The sequence below is a fragment of the Cylas formicarius genome, unplaced genomic scaffold, assembly GCF_029955315.1.
Source record: "Cylas formicarius isolate icCylForm1 unplaced genomic scaffold, icCylForm1.1 PGA_scaffold_4__25_contigs__length_36172078, whole genome shotgun sequence".
NCBI lineage: Eukaryota > Metazoa > Arthropoda > Insecta > Coleoptera > Brentidae > Cylas > Cylas formicarius.
This window is the reverse complement of record NW_026844334.1, coordinates 1947640-1969907: the sequence shown is the minus strand read 5'-3', so window position 1 is coordinate 1969907 and position 22268 is coordinate 1947640. Positions and strand designations below refer to the sequence as shown.

Sequence of the window (22268 nt, the reverse complement as noted above, 5' to 3'; positions counted from 1 at the left end):
AAATGTGCGTTTTAAATGCCCCTTTTTTAATTGTAAGACTAGAGTTTTGGAAAAAACATTTTTTTGAGTTTTTTTAAGCAGCAATCTCTCTATTATACCCGTTTTGTCATAGAGCCTTTAGTTCCCGAGATATCACACAATGCTATATTTCTTTAAATGGTATACCCCAATTTTTCTAAAAAAATCAGTTTTCCAATAAATTATATTTAAGGCATATTTAAGCAATTTGGAAGCCATTAATGCAGCACTTAATTCCAATTTAGGAAGACTCAATCTCTTCAATGGAGATACTTTACTCTTAGCATAGAGGAGATAAGTAGAAATTTGGCCATCTGGAGACACGAGGCGAGAATAGATACAACTTCCATAACCTAGCTCTGAAGCATCCCCAAAAGCATGGAATTCTAAACTAACATACTTTGAAATAAAACAATAACGGGGTATTTCTAATGCTGACAGACTTGGCAATTCATTTTTGTAGTCGGTCCACCTTTGGGCAATATCTGCGGGCACTTCACTGTCCCAGTCGATACCTCTCGCCCATAAAGATTGCATTAGCTGCTTAACTAATAGAGTTATGGGACAAAGTAATCCAATTGGATCAAAAATTCTGGAAATTTCAGAAAGTATAGATCTCTTAGTACATGTCGAGTTGAGAAATTGTATGTCGTATGAGAAGATATCCTTCTCTGGAGACCATCTGAGACCCAAAACCTTCAAGTAAGGATCGGATTTAGTGTCAAGTGCGAGAGGTTTCTGTAGAATATCTGAAGGTATAGTAGCTAAGAAGTCAACACAATTGCTAGACCATTTTCTAAGGAAAAAACAACCCTCATCCAATAGAGCAATAAGTTGTTGTTTGATATCCACAGCATCCTCTAAAGATTTACAAGATACACATATATCATCAACATACACTTGGGACGCTAAAATTGCTGCGGCCCTAGGAAATCTATCTCTACCCTCGGTGGCTAATTGTAAAAGACATCTCAGAGCAAGGAAAGGAGCTGAATTTAATCCGTAGGTTACGGTTTTTAGGCGAAAATCTTGAACAGGTTCTCGAGGGGAGAATCTCCATAAAATACGTTGGTAGTCTTGGTGGCTGTCATTAACAAGTATTTGTCGATACATCATTGTGATATCGGCAGTAAATGCTACAGGAAACCTTCGAAAACTTAACAGAATACTTACAATTTCATTTTGTAGTTTGGGACCAATCAACAAAGTGTCATTCAACGATCGATCCCGCGGACTGCAAGATGCGTCAAAGACTACGCGCAATGCAGTAGTCGTACTATTTGAATTAGTAACCCCATGGTGAGGGATGTAGAAGTGGCGCTGGGCAACGTCAGAGACAGGAGCAGACACGGGTTCCATATGATCCAGCTCTAAGTATTCCTTCATAAATTTGGAATATATCTCAAATAATGGAGGATCCTTAAGAAGACGGCGCTCTAAGCTATAAAACCTTTTTAGGGCTATGGAGCGTGAGTCAGAAAATAATGGCTCACCACTGGAAAACGGTAGAGTAACGATAAAACGTCCTTCAGGAGTTCGAGAATGAGTCTCGTTAAAAGAAATTTCAGCGGGATCGTCAAGGGTTAATGAAGACTTGCTACTTGGAACTTCCTCCATTTCCCAAAACATTTGAAGAGTTTTATTAATATCCCGGTTTTCTTCCAATAGTGTGCAACAGGAATATGAGGACTTGCTTTTTATACGATCAATTTTACCCATCACTACCCAGCCAAATAATGTATTGAATGCGACAGGTTCCAACTCTTTACCGCACACCTTCTCAGGCAACAAAATTAAAGGGAATAACTCGCACCCGATGAGAGCATCTATAGGTCCAGGAGTATTGTAGGTGTCATCAGAAACGACTAAATTCTCCATATGTGACCAGTTCTCGCGACTGAAAGATACAGAAGGCATGTAGGAGCAAATCTGCGGTAAAACGATACATTCTATGGGAAAAGAAGGTGTGTTCTTACCCACCGGGCGGACCGTACAACAAGTAACACCATTCGACGATACAGATGTCATATTACCTAACCCATTAATTGGAATGTTCAAACGAGAGCGGGAAAGTCGTAATTTCTTAAAGCATCTTTCGGATATAAAATTGCCTTGGCTTCCACTGTCCAGTAGTACTCTAACTGTGTGGGAATAACCTTGGCTGTCCAGAAAATCCACTTTTGCAGTCGCAAGGAGCGTAAATGCACTATTAGAATTTATGGAAGTGGTGCCACAATGTGGTTGATCTACGGAAGAGTCATTAGCACTGGGCAAAACATCGTCATTAGGTGGACTACGTTCATTACCATGTGCCGACTAGAAATGTAGTAAAGAATGATGGCGTTTCGTACAAGAAGAACAGGTCTTATTAGAACTGCATTTCGAAAATTTGTGAAACGAACTCAAACAATTCACACACAAACGGTTGCGTTTAACTAGTAAATAGCGCTCATGAGGAGTCTTACTTAAAAAGACGGAGCAGTTTATAATGGAATGCTGGGTCCTACAGATACCACAATTCAATGTAGGAACGTTATTAGAAGGAGTATTAGTAAAAAATGCTTTGGAGTGATCACCATTATTCCTAGAACCTGACTTATGTTGACGGTTACTGGCAAAAGACTTACTATTATAAATGGTTCCGGCATTTTTTGATTTAATTTAAAAGATATGTCCTATATATTATTCCGATCCAGGCAAACATATTATTTAGCAAATTAGTAATGTCTCGTGCATTGTGAGGAGGTGCACCGTCATATGGCAAATGGTCGATAAACGGAATTACCTGCTCTTCTAGAATTTGTCGGTATCTTTCGTAATTTAAATTGTTCCACCATAATATGGGGATTTTGCTGTTTCCAGTAATAGCAGTGATAGAGTGTGTTCATAGATATAAGAAAGTGACTAACTGATACGAATTAAGGAAAGACCCGGGCAAGCTGTAAGAATGAAATACGGCCGAACAGGTTCGTACTTTGCTTAGAATTTAATTATTTGGGGTTTTGTTTTACTTAAAATTATTCGCATAATATATCAGTATCACTATCGCTGTCATCGCCTGTTCTAATTATTATTTGTTCTATATTATTTGCAATATGGATATACGATTGTTCTGCTTTTTCTATATGTTTAACAGAATTTGCCCAACTTTGTGGAAGGGATGTTAAAAACTTCGGTTTTTATAACTTTGAGGACATTGGAGTTAACACGGGGAAAAACATTGTTACGACGAATGGCAGATCTCAGTTGGTGCCAAACATGTTCAATGGGATTAAATATACAGTGGTAAGGTGGAAGCCTTAAAACTGTATTCCTTTTGTAGGTTCAAGCCTTGTAGAACCTTAATTAATTGCTTTTTGGTATAAACTTCGTGAAAATAAATGTCGTTATTATACATGTAGTTTTTTGATTGTTGCTTTTGTGTCACATGAGGAAGGCGTTTTAGTCAACTGTCTACTGTGATAACTTACATTGTCCATTACAATTACGCTATTAGGAGGAATGTTTGGAACTAGTTTGTTTTTAAACCAACTTTCAAATAAATCAGCGGTGGTGTCTTCATGGTAATCCAGAGAACAATCTTTAATATTTTTCGCAGACAGAGAAAGTCCATTTGGAATCCAACCATCTTTAGAACCAGCATACCAAATAGTTATTAGTATAGTTTTACACTTATCAGTTGAGTTAACCCAACCCTTTTCCGTGGTATCATAAGTGTCCAACCAGGTTTCATCCAAGTAAATAATTGGCCTTTGTTGTTCTCTGTAAATCCTAATTTTTTCTAGATATTCCAGTCGCTATTTACTAATTCCAAAAGATTCCTTTAAAACTTGTCTTTTGTCAATTTTTTTAATTCTAAAACCGATGTGTTGAATACACTTCCATAAGGTAGTTCTGCCACATTTAACAACGGTTTCGTCTTTTTCAAGCCTGCTCATTAAGATATCTAATGTAGGCACGCTTTGTTCCTCGTATAACTGGTAAATTTTACGCCGTATTATATCTTGATCACTTTCATCTATACTCGAGAAAAGTCAGCATCGCTTCTTTTTTTCCTCGCTGAAATGGGATTATTCACAATTTTCCATACAGTTGATGTTGGAATTTTCGTCAATGTAGCCGTTTCTTCTAAAGATGCTTGCTTTAGGTAATAATCTTGTTGTCACTTTCTTATATCTATGAACAGACCATACCACCTGCAAAGTGCACGCCTTGGAGCAAAATCTCGTTGCAGTAAAATTGATGCACCCGTCGGGGTCGATAGGGCCTAAACTTGTGTTTTTTAGGCACCCGCACGGCATTGCTGCTTGGAATTCTCTCCATAGCCCTGGTGGAAGTATTCGGGGTTAATTTCTATTTCTCCCAGACCCGTTAGTTCTTCCAAATCTCTATCTCTGGCCAGGCTTCTATATGTCCCAGGCCGCGGTTTTGTAAAGGATCCATATTCTTTTAGATGACTTTTTAACGGAATTATAGATTTAACGCTGTCTGTCGATTTTCATTACTTTCAATATATCATTTTATCATGTCGTACTTTTCAAAGTTTTCAAACAATTTTATAGCTTTTAACACTTGGGCTTGTGCATCGTGGCAATTGTCTTTATCTGATCATAGCTGCCTAGACAGATACCGTAAAACTGCATAGGTCAGAGTTAAGCACAGCCTACTATGGTAATTATTAAAAATTGCAGATATCTTTTTAACTACTTAATAAAAATAGGTGTAGGGCATATCGTTTGACAGGAAATTTTATTAGAAAACTAATTAAAAAAAAAATTGGAGTATTCCGTTAAAAAAAATGTATCTGTGTGTTATATCTCGTGAACTAGAGACTTTAAGACAAAAATGTTTTTAATAAAAATGTCTATATTTACCAATAAAAAAGTTATGGTGGGTTTTTAGAAACGCACATTTTTAAGAATCACCCTGTAGCTCAGGAACTCTTTGAAAATGAGACCGTAACACGCCCCTTGAATTTGTACCACCCTGTGCAGATGTCTAACAGTCCACGATAGGTAGTATAATAATAACAAAAATACCAAAAAATCGAATCTGGCGCTTGGTCGAGTTATGCATACCTTCGTCCAGTTGAAGTGTGACTTATGACGCGTTTCAGCGGATCCAGCTGCTGTACCGCCCGCCTATAGGCGAGCACATGGAAGAACCGCCCCCTTCAAACCCTTCCGATTCTTCCGCGACCTCGCCTAACCCCTCGAACGTGATCGCGGAGGACCCCCCGCCCAAATACACCCCCCCGCCGAGCTACACCACCGCCACCGGCGCACGTCTTGCGAAGTTCCTGCGGCAGAGCATCAGGAGGAGCGTCAGACGCATAGCAACCATTTTGGGAGAGTCTAGCGGCCATAGGCAACCGGTATCGCAACCTCCGCCTCCCGACTACAACACGGTGTTGGTCGAAATGGCGTCCACCACGACCAGTGACACCTCGCTGACGGTGTCGGACAGTCCTGCGAGGGTGTCCACCTTGGAAAGGCTCAGAGGTCTGGAGTCGACTTCCAACGCCCTGACCGCCGCCGAGGTCGCCAGCATATTGAGGAGCAGCTTCAGGAGGAGCAAGATCGTTAAAACCCAAGGCAGAGGTAGCGACGTTGCCGCCTCTTTGAGCGACGAGCGCTTGGTGGACGCCGCCGCCCCCATGGCGGTCACGTCGCTCGTCTTGGAGGGGAAACGCGACGATAACCCCCCGTCTGTGATATAAAGTGCATTTTTCTTATCGCGTTCCGTCGCACGTTTTTTAGGTTAGGTTTGTACGCTTTACCGTGTAAAGTCGACCCTAATATATAATTTATTTTCGCCTGACGATTTTCGGTTGTTTTATTTTCAATTTTCCGTGTTTCTACGATTTGGCTCGGCATATCTCGGCAACGGTACTCTGTTCTCCAATATCTGTTCTCTGTTCTATGTTCACGCTTCATGTAAAGCAGAATAGCTTCAGAATGGTTTGAGCTAGGGGGCTGAAATTTCGCTCCTTTCAAGCAGACCACGAGACGCAAAAGCCCATAAGAAATGGCCGCGATCGGAAAATGGCGTCCATCTTTTTTTTTTGTGATTTTCCCTATTTTCGTACATCGCTATGAAGCACGATAAGTGTGCGAAATTTACAGCTGTCGAGTTCAAACTTGGCATAAATGTAAAGTTTAGTGCCCTAACGGAAAATACTGAAACGGAGGGTGCTGGGGGGTCGGGAAGTATTTTCGAAAAAATAACAATCGCGTTTGCAGCGAGATCTGGATAAAATATTCATTAAAAACAAGATTTTCTGAAAATGTACAGGGTGCGTCGAAAAAAAAACGGATTTCTTTTAAAGAAGCAGAGGACCTCTTTCTGCCCAAGACTATAACCATAACATTAGTTGGATATGACAAAATTAATACTATGGTGCGGATCAATTTTAGGGAAGTGCACACCCAAAACCATTGGTCACTTAATGTGTGGGTTGGAATAAAACACTGTAATGTTAATACACCATATTTTTTACGAACCTAGATATTTAATCATTTTGCAGGACGATTTACCTTAGCTTCTTGAAGAACTTGATAACAGGCCTGACAAATTTTTAAATAATTATAACCCACAGGAATGGATCGGTAGAGGTGGATCCATCACATGGTCTCCCCAATCATGTGTTAAGATCATGATTATGTGAATATATATATATATATATATATATATATATATATATATATATATATATATATATATATATATATATATATATATATATATATATATATATATATATATATATATATATATATATATATATATGGATGATATGGGGTGCAATTTCTATGGACGCACGAACCGACCCTGTTTTCATCCGTAGGGGCGGCCGTAGTCAAGGGGCAGGAGGTTTAACATAGAGAATATTTTATCACATCACGTGGTACCATATGTCGACTACATTGGAGAAGAATTCATTTTTGTGCATGCCAATGCTAGGCCGCACACAACAACATTACATTACAGAAATCGGTTTTCGAATTATGAAGTGGCCAGCATGCAGTCCCGACCTCAATCCTATCGAACATTTATGGGATGTGCTAAAACGGAGAACTCGTACCCAAATCTCGATCCTAGAGGTTACTGTTGCGGCAGAGGAAGAGCGGCTTAACATTCCACAAGAAACAATACCGTACTTAATTAGATATGTGCCTAATCGAGTAAATGATGTTATTAGGGCACAAGGGCGTGATACCCGTTATTAAAAAATAAATGTTGAGTTGCTCATTGTCAATAACCCTATTTGTTTCTAGTAATAAAAAAATGCTTAACTTAAATAGCAGAAATAAACTTTGATCAATTTAAACTCGTATTAAGGCATACCAAATTGCCTTTCAAACGGTTTTTTTTTATCTGACCCACCGAACGAGGACAACCTGTATATACGCCGTACGTACACTGTTTAATCAAGGCAGGAACGAAATAAACAATCAAACGCGGGTTCGCAAAAATAATAACAACGTTACCGACAGGAAGTCGCCTAGTTACGCTTGTAGGAAATTTATAAACAATAAAACATTGACTCGCAAGGTGATACTCGGCGCTTAGTAGCGATTCTACGCCGTTGCGGTGCGCGTGTGTGCGTATGCTCGTGAACCGGCCGTTCTATTTCGACGACATGGTTTGAATTGAGATTTTATTTGGGCGACATTGTTGCGGGTCTTGGCCAGAGCGATCGCAGTTATGCGCGTATCGAAACTATGTTTATGAAGCCGTTTATCTCTCTGATCGTTGGTGTTTGTTTGCTCGCCGGCCATTCGGCGCGATGTTACCAAGAAAGTGAGTAATGGGTAGTAACAATGATAATCGTTTGGTATTATTTCTCAATTAAAGTCTAATTGGTGGTAATGGTGTGTCATCGCTGATGCTGTCGTCGTGTTACAAACGGCAAAATCTACTAGAAACACGGTCATAAAACAACCAGTCGTGTATACGTACTAAAGAAACTTGGGTCCACGTACCTTTCTCTGTTTCAAGAAACTGATATCGAAAGCCTTGATAAAACTATTGCTCCCCCGGAAAAGCCCGCTGACAATAAAATATCATGATTCATCTTGTCGAAGGCCCTGGAGAAATCCAGCAGAATCAGTGCATCAATTGTTGTACACATTGATTGAGTTTCTGGAAGTATGGTCTGTTCATAGATATAAGAAAGTGACCAATTGATTTTGAATGGGATTATCCAAGGGTGGTCATTAACATACAATGCAACAAGATTATTACCTAAAGTATCGGAATTTAAATTCAGGTAAAATTCTGGTCCGTAATGGAAAATAATTTTATACCTACCTGTGTTTAATATTCTTTGGTTTGGTATACTACTTAGTTTGAGTTTATTAGTAATCATTCTTATTTTGTGTGTAATACGGCGTGTGCTGAATCGTGTGCGAATTATGCGAAATATGTGCGAGTCTAGTGTATGTCAGGAGATGCTCCCGCCCAAATGTAGAAAACACTATTCTATTGAGACTAAGAAAGTTATTGTTAAGTCATTGAACGTGGTGCCAGCAAGCAAGCATCTTTAGAAGAAACGGCCACGTTGACGAAAATTCCAACATCAACTGTATGGAAAATTGTGAATAATCCCATTTCAGCGAGGAAAAAAAGAAGCGATGCTGACATTTAGACATTGGATGGTTGGATTCCAAATGGACTTTCTCAGTCTGCGAAAAAATATTAAAGGTTCTTTTCTGGATTACCACCGCTGATTTATTTGAAAGTTGGTTTAAAAACAAACTAGTTCCAAACATTCCTCCTAATAGCGTCATTGTAATGGATTGTAATAATAACGACATTTATTTTCACGAAGATTATACCAAAAAGCAATTAATTGAGGTTCTACAAAGCTTGAACCTCCAAAAGGAATAGGTCTGTGATAATTATGCAAAAAATCTAGGGCATACAGTTTTAAGGCTTCCACCTTACCACTGTATATCTGCCATTCGTCGTAACAATGTTTTTAAACATATAGAAAAAGCGGAAGAGTATGGGATAATGTCAACCAATAAAAAAAAATATTAGAACATTAAGAAACTTTAAAAACAGATACGTACAAACACACAAAGTATAACACACTGAGAAATCGGCATTACTACAATTAAAGTACACATCGATAGAATATAAAACATGAGCTTTGATTTTTGCTTAAATAAATGGATAGATAGATAAAAATGACAGCTACTATTAATATAATTAATAAATTGCGCACTATTTATTACTAACAACAAAACTCTACTTCACACTCTAAAAAATGCAATTGAAGATAACGGCAACGGTTGCCTTTTTGTAAAATTACCAAAAACTTCAAAACATCGAACACAAACATTGATATCATTAGCTTGCCAATCTCCCAACTTTTCATAAGGATATTTCATCTTATTAATGTTTCATTTGCTATACTGGTATGGTGAGAAAATATTGAAATGTTGAAAATATTGAAATATATTGAAAACGAAATTAATATGACTTGAACGTGAAAAGTATGTGTGAAAACTGCAAGAGTTTTACTTTATTTATTGATGGAAATCTCTCGCGCCGACTTCGATAATCGCTCTGACACGATCTTTAAACGATTGGGCAGTGTAACAATAATAATTTTGCAAGGACAACTTACATTTGCACTAAGAGACGCGATGAGAAGATATTGTTTTATAGTTCAATAATATTTTGGGCTCTAAGAGAGGCAGAATATCTAGAATACTGGTAAGATAGGAAAAATTTTTTTCGCAAAAATTTTCGTTGCACTTTTTACAAAAATGCTGGATTCCTCCTGCGTCGGTTTTTGCTAACGTTTCGCCAATCGTCCTATAGGCTTCTTCAGAGCTTGACTGAAATTTACGTTGTATTTTTATTTTTCTTGGCTTATTGCGACATTTTCTCATAACTTGACAAATTTTCAGAGTTTTGTTCGTAAAAATTTAGGTATAGGGATTGCTTAATAAAATTGAAAGATATACAGAGCGTTACATTTGATTTTTTCGCGAGAACTAATAGTTTTCTCATCAAAAATATGGTGTAGACCATGTGTACATTGACTGATTGAGCATAATGCAATAATATAGAGGGTGTTACATTTGTAAATATATTAGTTGGGTTCTCCACATGTTTATGAATCACCCTATTTATTTGAAACTAATTTTAAATTGTTTCTTCAGTCGTATCTATAAATTTTGGAATTAACATTTGTAATTGGTTCTTTTAAGATCACAGACGTCCCGATTGCGGAAATGTCCATCTGACCGTCTCGCCAACTAGAGACACCAACCTGGAACTGAACTGGATATCGGACTGTGAAGACGATTCGGCACCAGAGTTCATCGTGTTTTCCAGGAAACACCTGAGAGACACGGACGTTAGTTTTGCTACTACGATTGCAAACCGTATTATATTATATCCCAACAAAACATAAACGAGCTGTGGTACACATGTCTCCAACATATGTTCAGATTTTCAGCCAGTTTGCGCCTTTTGTTTGTTCAGCGATATTCTGCTTTAAAAAAAAATGGAACAAAGAATTTGCATAAAATTCTGTGTAAAAAATGGAACAGGGAGGCGTGGGAAGAACTTAAGGGTATACTAGAAAGTCCTTCGAGGATTGGGAAAAACATTGGCACCAGTGTATTAATATCTCTAAAACTGACCACGTTAATTTTCATAAATAAATAAATATCTTTTGATGAGACTTAAAATTCACCTTACTTTCTGAACACACTCGTATATGTGGAAGTCTGAAAACGTACCTGTCATTTTAGTTAGATAGAGAGGGGAAATAATCAACGGTCAACCAATATCGGCCCTGTAAGAAATTTTCAAACCAATTTCACTTTCCCGGGCGGTTTTCGCGTTTTCACTTATCTCAAAACAATAAATTCTAATTGGTAAAGAACAATTGTATAAAATGAATTATTAAAACGTCTTTATTTTGTGACTGATTTCATAATTTTGAGAGTTTGTAGGAGTTTCAACGTGTTTCTCAATTCTACAATTTTGAGAAGTGATTTTTTTATCTAGAAGTACTTAATAGCGAATTTTTTTGAACAAAATGAATAATTTTCTATTCTTAGGTTTGCATAAAGGCATTTCTCAATTCCGGAAATTCTAGAAGATATTTTTTTGTTTTTAACAGTATTTAGCAATGATCTTTTTGAAATTCTAGAAGCTTCCGAAATGAATTTCAAAAAGTGCTTAATACCTTGAATATTTTTCCATTCCAGAATTTTGAGAAGCGAGAAGTGTAGTAGCAGCAAATACTTTATTTTCTAGAAGTTTCAAAGCGTTGCTGAATTCTAGAATTTTGAGAAGTGAATTTTTTTCTATCTAGATGTACTTAATAGCGATTTTTTTTGGACAAAATGAATAATTTTCTGTTCTTAGGTTTGCGTAAAGCCATTTCTCAATTACGGAAATTGTAGAAGATATTTTTCTGTTTCTAAAAGTGTTTATCAATGATCTTTTTGAAATTCTAGAAGCTTCCGAAATGAATTTCAAAAAGTGCTTAATATCTTGAATATTTTTCAATTCCAGAATTTTGAGAAGCAAATATCTTATTTTCTTGAAGTTTTAACGCGTTTCTCAATTCTAGAATTTTGAGAAGTGATTTTATCTATCTAGAAGTACTTAATAGCGAATTTGTTTAGACAAAATGAATAATTTTCTATACTTAGGTTTGCGTAAAGGCATTTCTCAATTACAGAAATTCTAGAAGATAATTTATTTGCTCAATTCTAGAATTTTGAGAAGTGAAATTTTTTCTATCTAGATGTTCTTAATAGCGATTTTTTTTGGACAAACTGAATAATTTTCTGTGCGTAAAGGCATTTCTCAATTACAGAAATTCTAGAAGATATTTGTTCTATTTCTAAAAGTATTTAACAACGATTTTTTGAAATTCTAGAATCTTCCGAAATGAATTTCAAAAAGTGCTTAACGTCTTGAATATTTTTTCAATTCCAAAATTTCGAGAAGCTGTTTTTTGTTATGTTAATATAGCCGTTTTGTTTATTCTGAAATTCTGAGAAATGCCAAAAATGAACATGAACATTTCAGGAAAACTCTATCATACTTAAACTTAAAGCCGCCGATTACCCTCGAGGCTATTACAAAACTTCGACGAGTTACGGGCATCCCTGGCTTCCCGGTAACTGGGAGTATTCGGAAACTACTAACAGGAAGGACATGGGACCGTATTGCTTGCCCTACTGGATAACGTCGGTGAGAGGGGAACGGATCATCGATGAAAATTGCTTGGCTATCCAACCTACTTGGATGTACGATAACAGGTATTATTTGCCAATATTTCAGATCATGATCATGAGAATAACGACAAATCCTAATAACTACTAGCCAGCAGGCCTGAGCGCTGGGCGTTGGTCTGTGAAGTAGTGGTTTTGATAGCTTCTTCACTTCAATCATAGATGAAGATGTGCAATAGAAACAATTACCAACGCTATTGGAGTGTCAAATTTTCCAGGCGAAATATGAATTTGCGGAAATTCTCATAATTCTCTTCTGTATAGGGACTGATCAAAAAAACATATTGTTTAAATTCATTTATTAAAGAATTTATATGTCAAAAAGGACTTATTTTAATATTCTGAATTTGGGTGTTTCAGTCTTGATGATTATTTCTATTAGAGGCGTTGCTCTAGCGATTTAAAATATTTTTAACGCTGCCACGTTGCCACTTCTTCGACAAAGTAACATCGACATTGAAATTTTAAATGGGGCCCATGTATACGTTTCTCTATCCATCTTTAGTAGTGTTCGAAAATTTGATTATTTTCTTTATTTTCCGATCAAAACGTACTACGACAATGAGTGAGTAAAAAGTTTTGAATATAAATTGAACTGAGGTGACTTTTAATCGATGAAAATCCATTTATCAAAATAAATAAGAAGTAAAAGTTCACATTATCACGAAATTATATATTTTTACGTGACAATTGTTTCGACAACACCGTGTCTGTTTCAAATGTAATATTTACAAACTACCTGCTACTATACGAGGGGATACCCATAAAAAACCGGAATTGAATTGCCGCGCGCAGAGCTTGTATAGTACACCTTTCTGCCGCTAGGTTGTGGATAGTACAACTTATTGCCAGTTCAACGTCACCTTCGTTTTAAATTTAACTTGTTTTGTTCACTTGCAGCGCCATGTTTTATTAACGCTGCTTTTTGTTATTTCGTTTTTTTCGATGGCAAGTTTAAAAGAACAACGTGCAGCTGTGAAATTTTATTTTCTGCTCGTTAAAAGTACTGCTGAAACTGTCTCAATGTTAAAAACAGCTTATAAAGAGGATGCGATGGGAAAAACTCAAGTGTACCAGTGGTGTGTACGCTTCAAAAATGGAGACGAGTTAATTGATGACCGACCTCGTTCTGGACGTCTATTAACTGCTCGAATCGACGAAAATATTAAAAGGATTCGAGAGTTTGTGCTCACAGACCGTCGACAGACAATTGAACAATTATCAAAGATTAGTGGGTGTCGTGCTTTACTGGTGACAAGTCATGGTGCTATGGTTACGATACAGAAACGAAGCAACAGTCCAGCCAATGGAAGACGTCACTATCTGCCCGTCCAAAAAAATGTCCTCAGGTCAAATCAAACATCAAAGCGATGCTGATTTGCTTTTTCGACATCAACGGCGTGGTTCATGCAGAGTTCGTTCCACCAGGTGAGACCGTTAATCAAGCTTTTTATCTGGAAGTTTTAAGAAGATTGCGCAACAGTATTCGACAAAAAAGACCCGATTTGGGGCGGACAGGGGACTGGTTCTGACGATAATGCAAATGCACACACAGTCATTTCTGTTAAGCAGTTTTTGGCTAAAAATGGCATGGTTCCTCTGCCCCATGCACCTTACTCGCCTGATCTCGCTCCGTGTGACTTCTTCTTATTTCCACGTATGATGATGATGAGCTGTCGGCTATAGCCAAAGATGAATATAAAAAATGTTTCGAACAGTGGAAGCACCGCTGGGACAAATGTATTAGTTGTAATGGACAGTATTTTGAAGGGGATAAGGTCGTTCTGTGATTTTCAAAACAATATATATTTTTTAAAAAATGATTCCGGTTTTTTTTGGGTACCCCCTTGTATATACCGAAAAATGACAATAACACCTTAATTAATGTTGTTGCGAGAATTTTAGTTCAATAAATTAGAGGTATTTAAATCTAATTGATCGTTAAGCAATACATTTGAATGTCTCATTTTGTTAATCTCCATGGCTTCCAATAAATTTAATTTTCTACTATTTGTGGCCGTATGTAAAATATTAAAATTGTTGTCGCGTGTCTCTGCCCTTAGTATCCATTGCACGATCGGAATAATCAGCATTAGTGATTGAAATAGGTACTATGTGTGTTCTGCCCTTAGTACCAACCTAAACTTAGTTCCAGATTTTATGCAAGATATGTCGGTTATCTGTGTTTTTCTGGTTACATTAAGTAATATTAAGTTTGTTTTATAAAGCTTAATAATTGAACGGAGGTGGCTCGTACTTGATGAAAATCCATTTATCAAAATAAATACGAATTAAAAGTTCAGATTTTCACGAAATTGTATGACAATCAAATGCAACATTTGATAAAGACACGGTGTTGTCGAAACAATTGTCATGTGAAAATATATAATTTCGTGATAATCTGAACTTTTAGTTCTTATTTATTTGTTTGAATGGAACGCCCTATTTTTAAATTTCGCCTTGAATTCCTCTCAACTTTGTTATTAATAGTCATACATACCAACACCAAATAGTTTTTCCAATATTTTAATTCTCCTAAAAAATACTAGTTTTCATTTTGATGCTACATATATTAGTGGGTGTTTTTTTTCGATGTATAGAACTTTAAGTTGGCATTACTGTTCAAGATGGTGGCCGATTTAACAGCTGTCAAGTGATTTATTCTCAGTTTGGTTTGGCAATTCATCATGAATTCGTCAAGTAAGGCGTAGATTCGTCGAATGGGCCCAAACCGAGATTGCCGTCGTTCCCGATTTTCATAAGCGAATTTTGTTTAGCGATGAAGCGCACTTCTGGTTGAATGGCTACGTCAACAAACAAAACTGCCGCATTCGGAGCGAAGCTAATCCTCAAGTGTATGTCGAAACACCGTTACATCCAGAAAAACTGACTGTTTGGTGCGCTTTATGGGCTGGTGGAATCATTGGTCCGTACTTCTTCAAAAACGATGATGGCCAGAACGTTACCGCCAATGGTGATTGACTGAATTGAATAACCATGATGTCCAGGAGATGTGGTTTCAACAAGACGGCGCAACATGTCACACAGCTCGTGCCACAATCGATTTATTGAAAGACACGTTTGGTGACCGCCTAATTTCACGTTTTGGACCTGTGAATTGGCCTCCAAGATCTTGTGATTTACCACCGCTAGACTATGTAAAGTCATTGGTCTATGCGGATAAGCCACAAACGCTTGACCATTTGGAAGACAACATTCGCCGTGTTATTGCCGATATACGGCCACAAATGTTGGAAAAAGTCATCGAAAATTGGACGTCCAGATTGGACTACATCCGCGCCAGCCGTGGCGGTCATATGCCAGTAATCATATTTAAAATGTAATGCCACAAGATTATCTTTCGGATAAATAAAATTCATGTCAATCGAATAATCCATCGTTGTTTTATTGCAACTTAAATTTCTATACATCGAAAAAAAAAAAACATCCCTTATTATTTTTTCAGAAAAATTTTGCAGAAATCTACAACTTTAATTAAGTATGCCATACCTATTTTTAATTATCTGTGATTTATTTCAACTCTTGAAATATTTACACTTATTTTTGTCCAAGAGTAAATAAATTCATACTAAAAATTCCACCATGCTTACACCATTTTCTCGTAATTTTTGAAAGCATTGGGATAATGGGCAAAGTAAAAAATCTACTACCTATTTTCAGGGAAATGGCGTGTGGCACATAATTTTTTTGATTCCTTTAGTGAACTAGCGCCGACTGAAATTAAAAGAAAAATTGTTTAAGGTGCCTTAAATCTATAACGAACAGATTTAATTAATCAAAATTAAGGGCTATAACTTTAGAACTTTTGTATTAACCATTTGCTTATAACTTTTCGTGAGATCATGAGCTTTGCTCTATTTTTGACTCACCCTGTAAAATGTAGAAAATCTTCCCTATTATCAGGAAATAGCGTAAAACTAGAACGACATTCGATGCAATGTTGATTCTTATTGCAGATTTAAGCAGAATCAATCGTCCTCTTAAAGAAGTGGAATATAAATTTTAAACTTTGCGTGATATAGGCCTTTTGCTAAATTGATATAAAAATTGAAGCTAAATTGAGTTAACATTGAGAAAGCCAAAACCAACTTGGCCAACCTTCACAATTAAGATAACAATACTGAAAAATAAATCTAGAAATAAATGAAAAAAAAAAACAAAACTGTAACTGGAATATCTATAAACAGATTAAAAATCAAACTAATCTGGACTCCTGTACAAATAACAATTTTAACAATTTCAAGGTGCTCTGGAACAAATTTCAAGATTTCAATTCAAACTTCGAGTGTTCTAAGTGTTTTCGGAGAGCGATCATCACGAACGATTTTGCATTTTGCTGGCTCCTCGGAGAGCGCGAAACTTGTGGGGTACCCCAAGGCTCCAGTTTGGGGCCGCTTCTTTTTGCTATTTACAGTATTGAGCCAGCTTATTTTTTGTGGCGTAGTCCATAGACCATGTTTGGATAAAATAAATAAAGACAGAATTCAGATTATACAAAAATGTTGCCTTCGTATACGATAATATCACATAAGTTACAGAATGCCTTCTTAAGAGAAGGGTCTGGACCAATCCATCATCCTTTAGGTTTTTGTTTCTTACATATACAAAAACGGAAACTTCTAAATAAATTGTCATAAAATGACGACCGATTCTTCAAATGGCTCCAGCAATTATCTTATACTGGATTTCCGATCCCATCCGGCCTGGTTACCAGCGTGAATATAGGACATTCGGAAACCGTATTTATATACACCTCATGGAATTACACATCACAAATCCGTGTACATCCACGTAAGACGAGCACTATTTCCTAAACTTATAGGCACTACGACTCTATCACTTCAGATAACGAATATACGTAACAATATTTTCTTTAAACAACACTAATTTCGACCGAATTCTATAATTTTTTTGTGCAATGGTTCCATCGAAAAAACTCAAGTTACACACACTTTATGAAAGATCGTTTTCTTATAACCTTAACTATACACCAGACAATTTAAATGTTTGAACGTCAATTCTTAAAGAAAAAACACAAACATTACTTCCTGAATGATGGGTAGTGCGGTGGATTATGTTTTAATACGCATTTAAATCCTTATATTCTTTTATATTTTCTCTTTTTTACATGACTTTTGTTGCTCAATCAAAATCCAATCTTGTTATTATAAAACTTTTAACTTTTTGGGACTGAACTTCGACCAGTTCCAAATAGCTTTCAGTCCCTTTTTGGGATAATTATATATAATGTATACAAATACGTTTGTTGTAATTAATTTTCTGCGAATAAACTTCATTTATTATTATTATTATTATAAATTTTCCGAACTTTGAAAACGTCCCTCGTTCAAGTCGCAGTTTTTAGGATTTGTCATCATTACAATTACACAATTCAAGCAAAGGTAACGGAAGGCCGGGAAAGCAAACGGAAGACGGAGCAGTTTCCGTTGATCTTCCGTTTTAATATCGTTATGACGTCAAACGCTGCAAAGTTTGACAATCCGTTTATCTTCTTTGTTCCGGCTAGGCGATCAAATATTTCCGTGACTCTAAAGTTTGCCGCGTTCCGATTTCCAGGCAAACCTTGGGCAGCCAGAAGATAGGCTCCATATTTATACCGGGCACCCATAATTCGGGATCGTACGACGGTATACCGGCCTTTCTCGAAGGTTATGTGCTCAATCAAGACAGGGACGTCTGGACCCAGCTGGTGCACGGCATCAGATATTTGGATTTCAGGGTTGGATTCTACCATCGCGAAGGGTACGTTTAAATTTCACTAGTTTTGGTTAGTTTTTTCGAAGGTTGTACCAAAGCGACAGATCGTCTCGGCCCACTATGGTCTGAATGACCATAATTTGTGGCGAAAATCTCAGTTTTTAATGTATTATGATTACGAGTTCAACTAGAGGCTGGCGGAATTTTCTAATCCCATTGCGTTTCTGAGGCGATTTTGAAAATTTCGCTATTTTAGGCACCCATTACTATTAAACCATCGAAAAAATAAAAATAGCTTTACAGATAATTTTTTGTGAGTGGAATCCATTGGAGTAGTTAGTTTTTCAGAATTTTTGAATTACGACATAAAGTTGTTAAATAAATATAACACTTTTTGTTTTGTTTTTAATTTAAGTGGTTAAAGTGTTGTTTTTTCTCGTACTTCTCTTTGGCGACCCGATGAAGCGGCGTTTATCTTCATGTATAAGTTACACTCTCCAACTTGAATTTTAATGGTGGCTACTATCTGTCTTCGCCAATCTCCTGACGTACGCCTATGGGATACTGCCAACACCACTAATTTTTTTTTGAAAATTCTTTCTAATAAAAATACTTACTCGCAATTATCATTTTTTTAAAGCATCTAACAGAGTGAGCAGAACAACAAAAAATATATGTAACAAGTCATATGTCAAGTCCATTTTGAAATTCTAGTAAGCCAATACCACAAGTCAATTTTTGCTACCCGAGGGTACTTTTATTCTTTATTCCATAAAAGCTAGCTTCGTTTTTCTATTTCTATGCTATACTACGTACCCAGACATTCCCGTTTTTCCTTCAAATCTAATAGATAGATAGATTTTTTCTTCTTCCTCTACTAAAAGTGATTATCTGTTTTGAGTTTTTTCTTAATGAAGATTCATTTCCTTAAATTTTTTTAGAATTTATTTTTACTCTTGTGTAGAATCATCAGACTAATCGGAAACTAACTAAAAGTGGTTCAGAACCGACATTACTATACTACTTGCACTTCTGTTTCCTTCCGTGCTTCTCTTTGGTAACCTGATGGAGCCGTGTTTATCCTCATATACAGGTCGGACTGTCCAACTTGAACTTGACACTCTCTTCACAATCATCATAGGTACGCCTATGGAATATTGCTACCGCTACAAAGTTTTACAGTTCATTAATCCTCCAACTTTTCTTCTCGCAATATTGAAAATAATTGTGTTTTGAAAACGCACAACTTTTATGCAATTTAAAATTACGTATTTTTATTAATACTCAAAAAATTCGAATATGACAATAACAAAATATTAGTTCATTTAGGAAAATTATTACTAATTGAAGTTCTGATGAAAAGCTTCTTCATAAACCACGACCAAGTGAAGGTGATCAATGTCGAGACGGTCCTGGACCAAATCAAAAAGTTCGTCGAACTCGCGCCGTCCGAAGTCGTGGTGGTCGATTTCCACCGGTTCCCCTATCCGAGCAACTTCACGGCGGAAATGCACAGGAAATTCACGGACTTGGTATACCGGTACCTGGGCGATCACGCCCTATCACCGTCGGGTCTCCAGGTGGGCAAAGGACCCACCCTCAACGAAATCTGGGCCCAGAACAAAAGCGTAATCATCTGCTACTCGGACAGGAACACAGTCAGAGGTGAGCGGCTCTTCAATACCGATGTCGACGAAACTTTTCGATTTCCAGAAACGTTTTGGTTGTGGCAGCCGCTGCAGCAGTTTTGGGGAGACACCAATAGCGTGTCCTCCTTGAAGGGGTTCCTCACGAGGTCTATTAAGCAGCACCGCACCACCATCAACCCGATGTGGGCCCTGATGGCAGAACTCACGCCGCAACCGCTGGATTTCATCCTCAGAATTAACAACCTACGGAACCTCGCACAGAAGGTGAACAGGGAGGTGACCAAGTGGTTCAGGGAAGAGTGGTTCTACGACGCGAACGTCGTGGCCACCGATTACTTCCTGAGCAACGACTTGATCGCGGTAGCGATAGACGCCAACTCGAGGAAATAATGGCGTACCTCAGAACAGCGTAGTAGTTTAATTTTAATAAAGAAATTGAAACTGAAACGGGTGCGTTATTAAGTGTTAAGTTTCCGTCGTCTAACTAAGAACTAGAATTAAAAACCTATATTGGAACCAAAGAGTACAAGTAGGAATAGGCAATAGTGAGGCAAGGTGGATACTGAGACAATGACAATGATCAGATGCGCAGATTGGAATCATGGAAGTGGGAGAACCACGAGGTCACAAAATGAAAGACCTAACTCTTGATATTCAGCAGAAAACCTCACCAAGACACTACCCTAGAACACAAGGGACCTCAAATTAAAATAGTAGCCGGTTTCAAGTTTAAAATCTGATTCCAGACTGCGCGACTAAATAACACCTTTAATAACATGAGGTGCGTGTTAAGCAATGACGATCTAAATCTGAACGTCTAGAAGAACGATGATTCGTATCCCACTCTGCAGAAGATCGCGCCGTCTTCGCCTTGGTGATTACCAACATGAAAACGGAAAGGGCACACGAAACAAGAAGAAGAAATCAAACTGGCTTACGTTTCGTGAAACATCATGTTGGGTTCTTCAGAACTTAACTGTTCAGTTTCAGTTAACCTCTGAAGAAGTCAACAGCATGATTAGCGATCACAGAGTTTCTTCAGCACTTAACTGTTTAGTTTCTATTAAGCTCTGAAGAAGCCAACAGTATGATTGGCCAAACGTCCAAAAGATTTGCAGATAGCATTGCAGTAGTCTGCGGATGTCTCTTTAAAAAAAGGACAAGAAAAACTAGGTTCACATTTTTTTAGAATAAACCTAGTGCTTACTTATTGTTTTGTTTATCACTAGATACTTCTGTGTTTAACTACTGCTTAAAAGTACCGATTATTAATATACAGGGTACACAAAATATTGTGTGAAGTAGAATGCTCAGGTGGTTTCAAAATCACTTATTAATATTTAATATTTTATTCTCATCTAACCTCAAAATTAGAAGGAAATTGTTGAAAAACTCTCAAGTTTCTGTGTTAAATGTATCATCGCCCCAGCTTTCTGTTATTACACTGACGTGAATATTCTAAAGGCCACTTAGGCTTTAATAGGAATAAATTATATGTTACAGTGCAAGTGCAAAGTAGTAGAGCCAAAGGATATAAACATCAATGGCTGATTGGTTTTAAAATACCAGGAAAGTTAAAGTGAGACTAGTCAAAATCATCATAAGACCCATAGTTATGTATGGGAGAGGGTAGGGACACTGAACAATGCAGAAGAAGGTAGATTGGAAGACTGATAGAGAGAGTTTATTATAAGTGTACAAGGCGTTTCAGAAGAAATTAAGAGTGGATTCGTCATGTAACAATAAGATTTTGCTTTGTAGCTACAAGGTGTTAAAGAATTTTTACTTCATTGAGCGTTTGTAGATTTAGATTTCTTTAATCACATAAATAGTATATTACGCAACATGTGTGGTAGAGGCCTTAAAAAAAAGTGATTGAAAATGTTTACCCAACGTTTTTACGGGATGGGATGCATTTTGCACAACACGAATACATTCACGGACATAACCTCCGAAAATACCCGATTGTTCCCAAACCTATTTGGTAATATCCCGGAAATGTCTGAATTGGCTCGCTCCAAACGAAGGTGGCGTGGTAAAATGACACTTTCCGCACCTAGCACCGTACATGCAAGCGTGGAAACTAGAAAACTATTTTTGTATTTACAATTGTCTTATAACATCTGGAACCAATGAGATAATCACCTTTCTTCTATCGTTGACTCACTCTGCACGCATTAAATAAAGCTATATAAATATAATCATTATTATTTATACATGGGAGAGAAAAAGTAGACAATCCAACTAGTATTCGTTTTATTCTAATTCAGTTTGTACAAAAAAAAAAAACTAACAAATATATTAAGGTAACCTACTGACTATAGTAGTGTACACAATAATGAGGTAGAAACAAAATCAGTCCTATTGTTCGTCAGAGCGACGGTGACATTTCGCAACTCAAAACTAAAACTAAAATAAATTATAAAATATTTACACGGTTTGTATATACGTTTATATGAGGGTTGCTTTTTATATTTCGGGATTTTCTTAAACTAGTTCTGCTATGTAGAGACTAAAGTTTTTATAGGGAAGTTTGACATTTTGAGGTTAGGTTTCGCCGAAAGAGTGTTTGTGTTTTTGTGATGAA

General features: G+C 37.0%; 2 protein-coding genes across 5 annotated transcripts in view; both read left to right on the top strand.

Annotated features, from left to right (window-relative positions):
• LOC132700559 (sodium-dependent transporter bedraggled) overlaps nucleotides 1-5833 on the top strand; it is a 47453-nt gene extending 41620 nt beyond the window's left edge. For all 4 annotated transcript variants that reach the window (XM_060667959.1, XM_060667956.1, XM_060667955.1 and 1 more), the window contains one exon: nucleotides 5135-5833. In XM_060667959.1, coding sequence (XP_060523942.1) covers nucleotides 5135-5737 — 603 coding nt within the window. In that variant the 3' untranslated portion in view covers nucleotides 5738-5833. The remainder of the gene's footprint in view (nucleotides 1-5134) is intronic.
• Nucleotides 5834-7571: 1738 nt separating this feature from the next.
• Nucleotides 7572-20135, top strand: LOC132701039 (uncharacterized). Its single transcript, XM_060668669.1, has 6 exons — nucleotides 7572-7821; nucleotides 10245-10393; nucleotides 12088-12320; nucleotides 17892-18077; nucleotides 19396-19697; nucleotides 19746-20135. Exons 1-6 carry the CDS (start codon nucleotides 7743-7745, stop codon nucleotides 20069-20071), a joined length of 1275 nt encoding a protein of 424 aa, XP_060524652.1. The 5' UTR covers nucleotides 7572-7742; the 3' UTR covers nucleotides 20072-20135.
• The last annotated feature ends 2133 nt before the right edge of the window (nucleotides 20136-22268 follow it).

Excerpts from the sequence above, each read along its gene's own strand:
- LOC132701039 (XM_060668669.1), top strand. The coding sequence starts at position 7,743 with ATGTTTATGAAGCCGTTTATCTCTCTGATCGTTGGTGTTTGTTTGCTC. Across the intron at positions 12,321-17,891 it reads ACTTGGATGTACGATAACAG|GCAAACCTTGGGCAGCCAGA; the intron begins GTATTATTTGCC and ends TCCGATTTCCAG. Across the intron at positions 18,078-19,395 it reads GGATTCTACCATCGCGAAGG|CTTCTTCATAAACCACGACC; the intron begins GTACGTTTAAAT and ends TCTGATGAAAAG.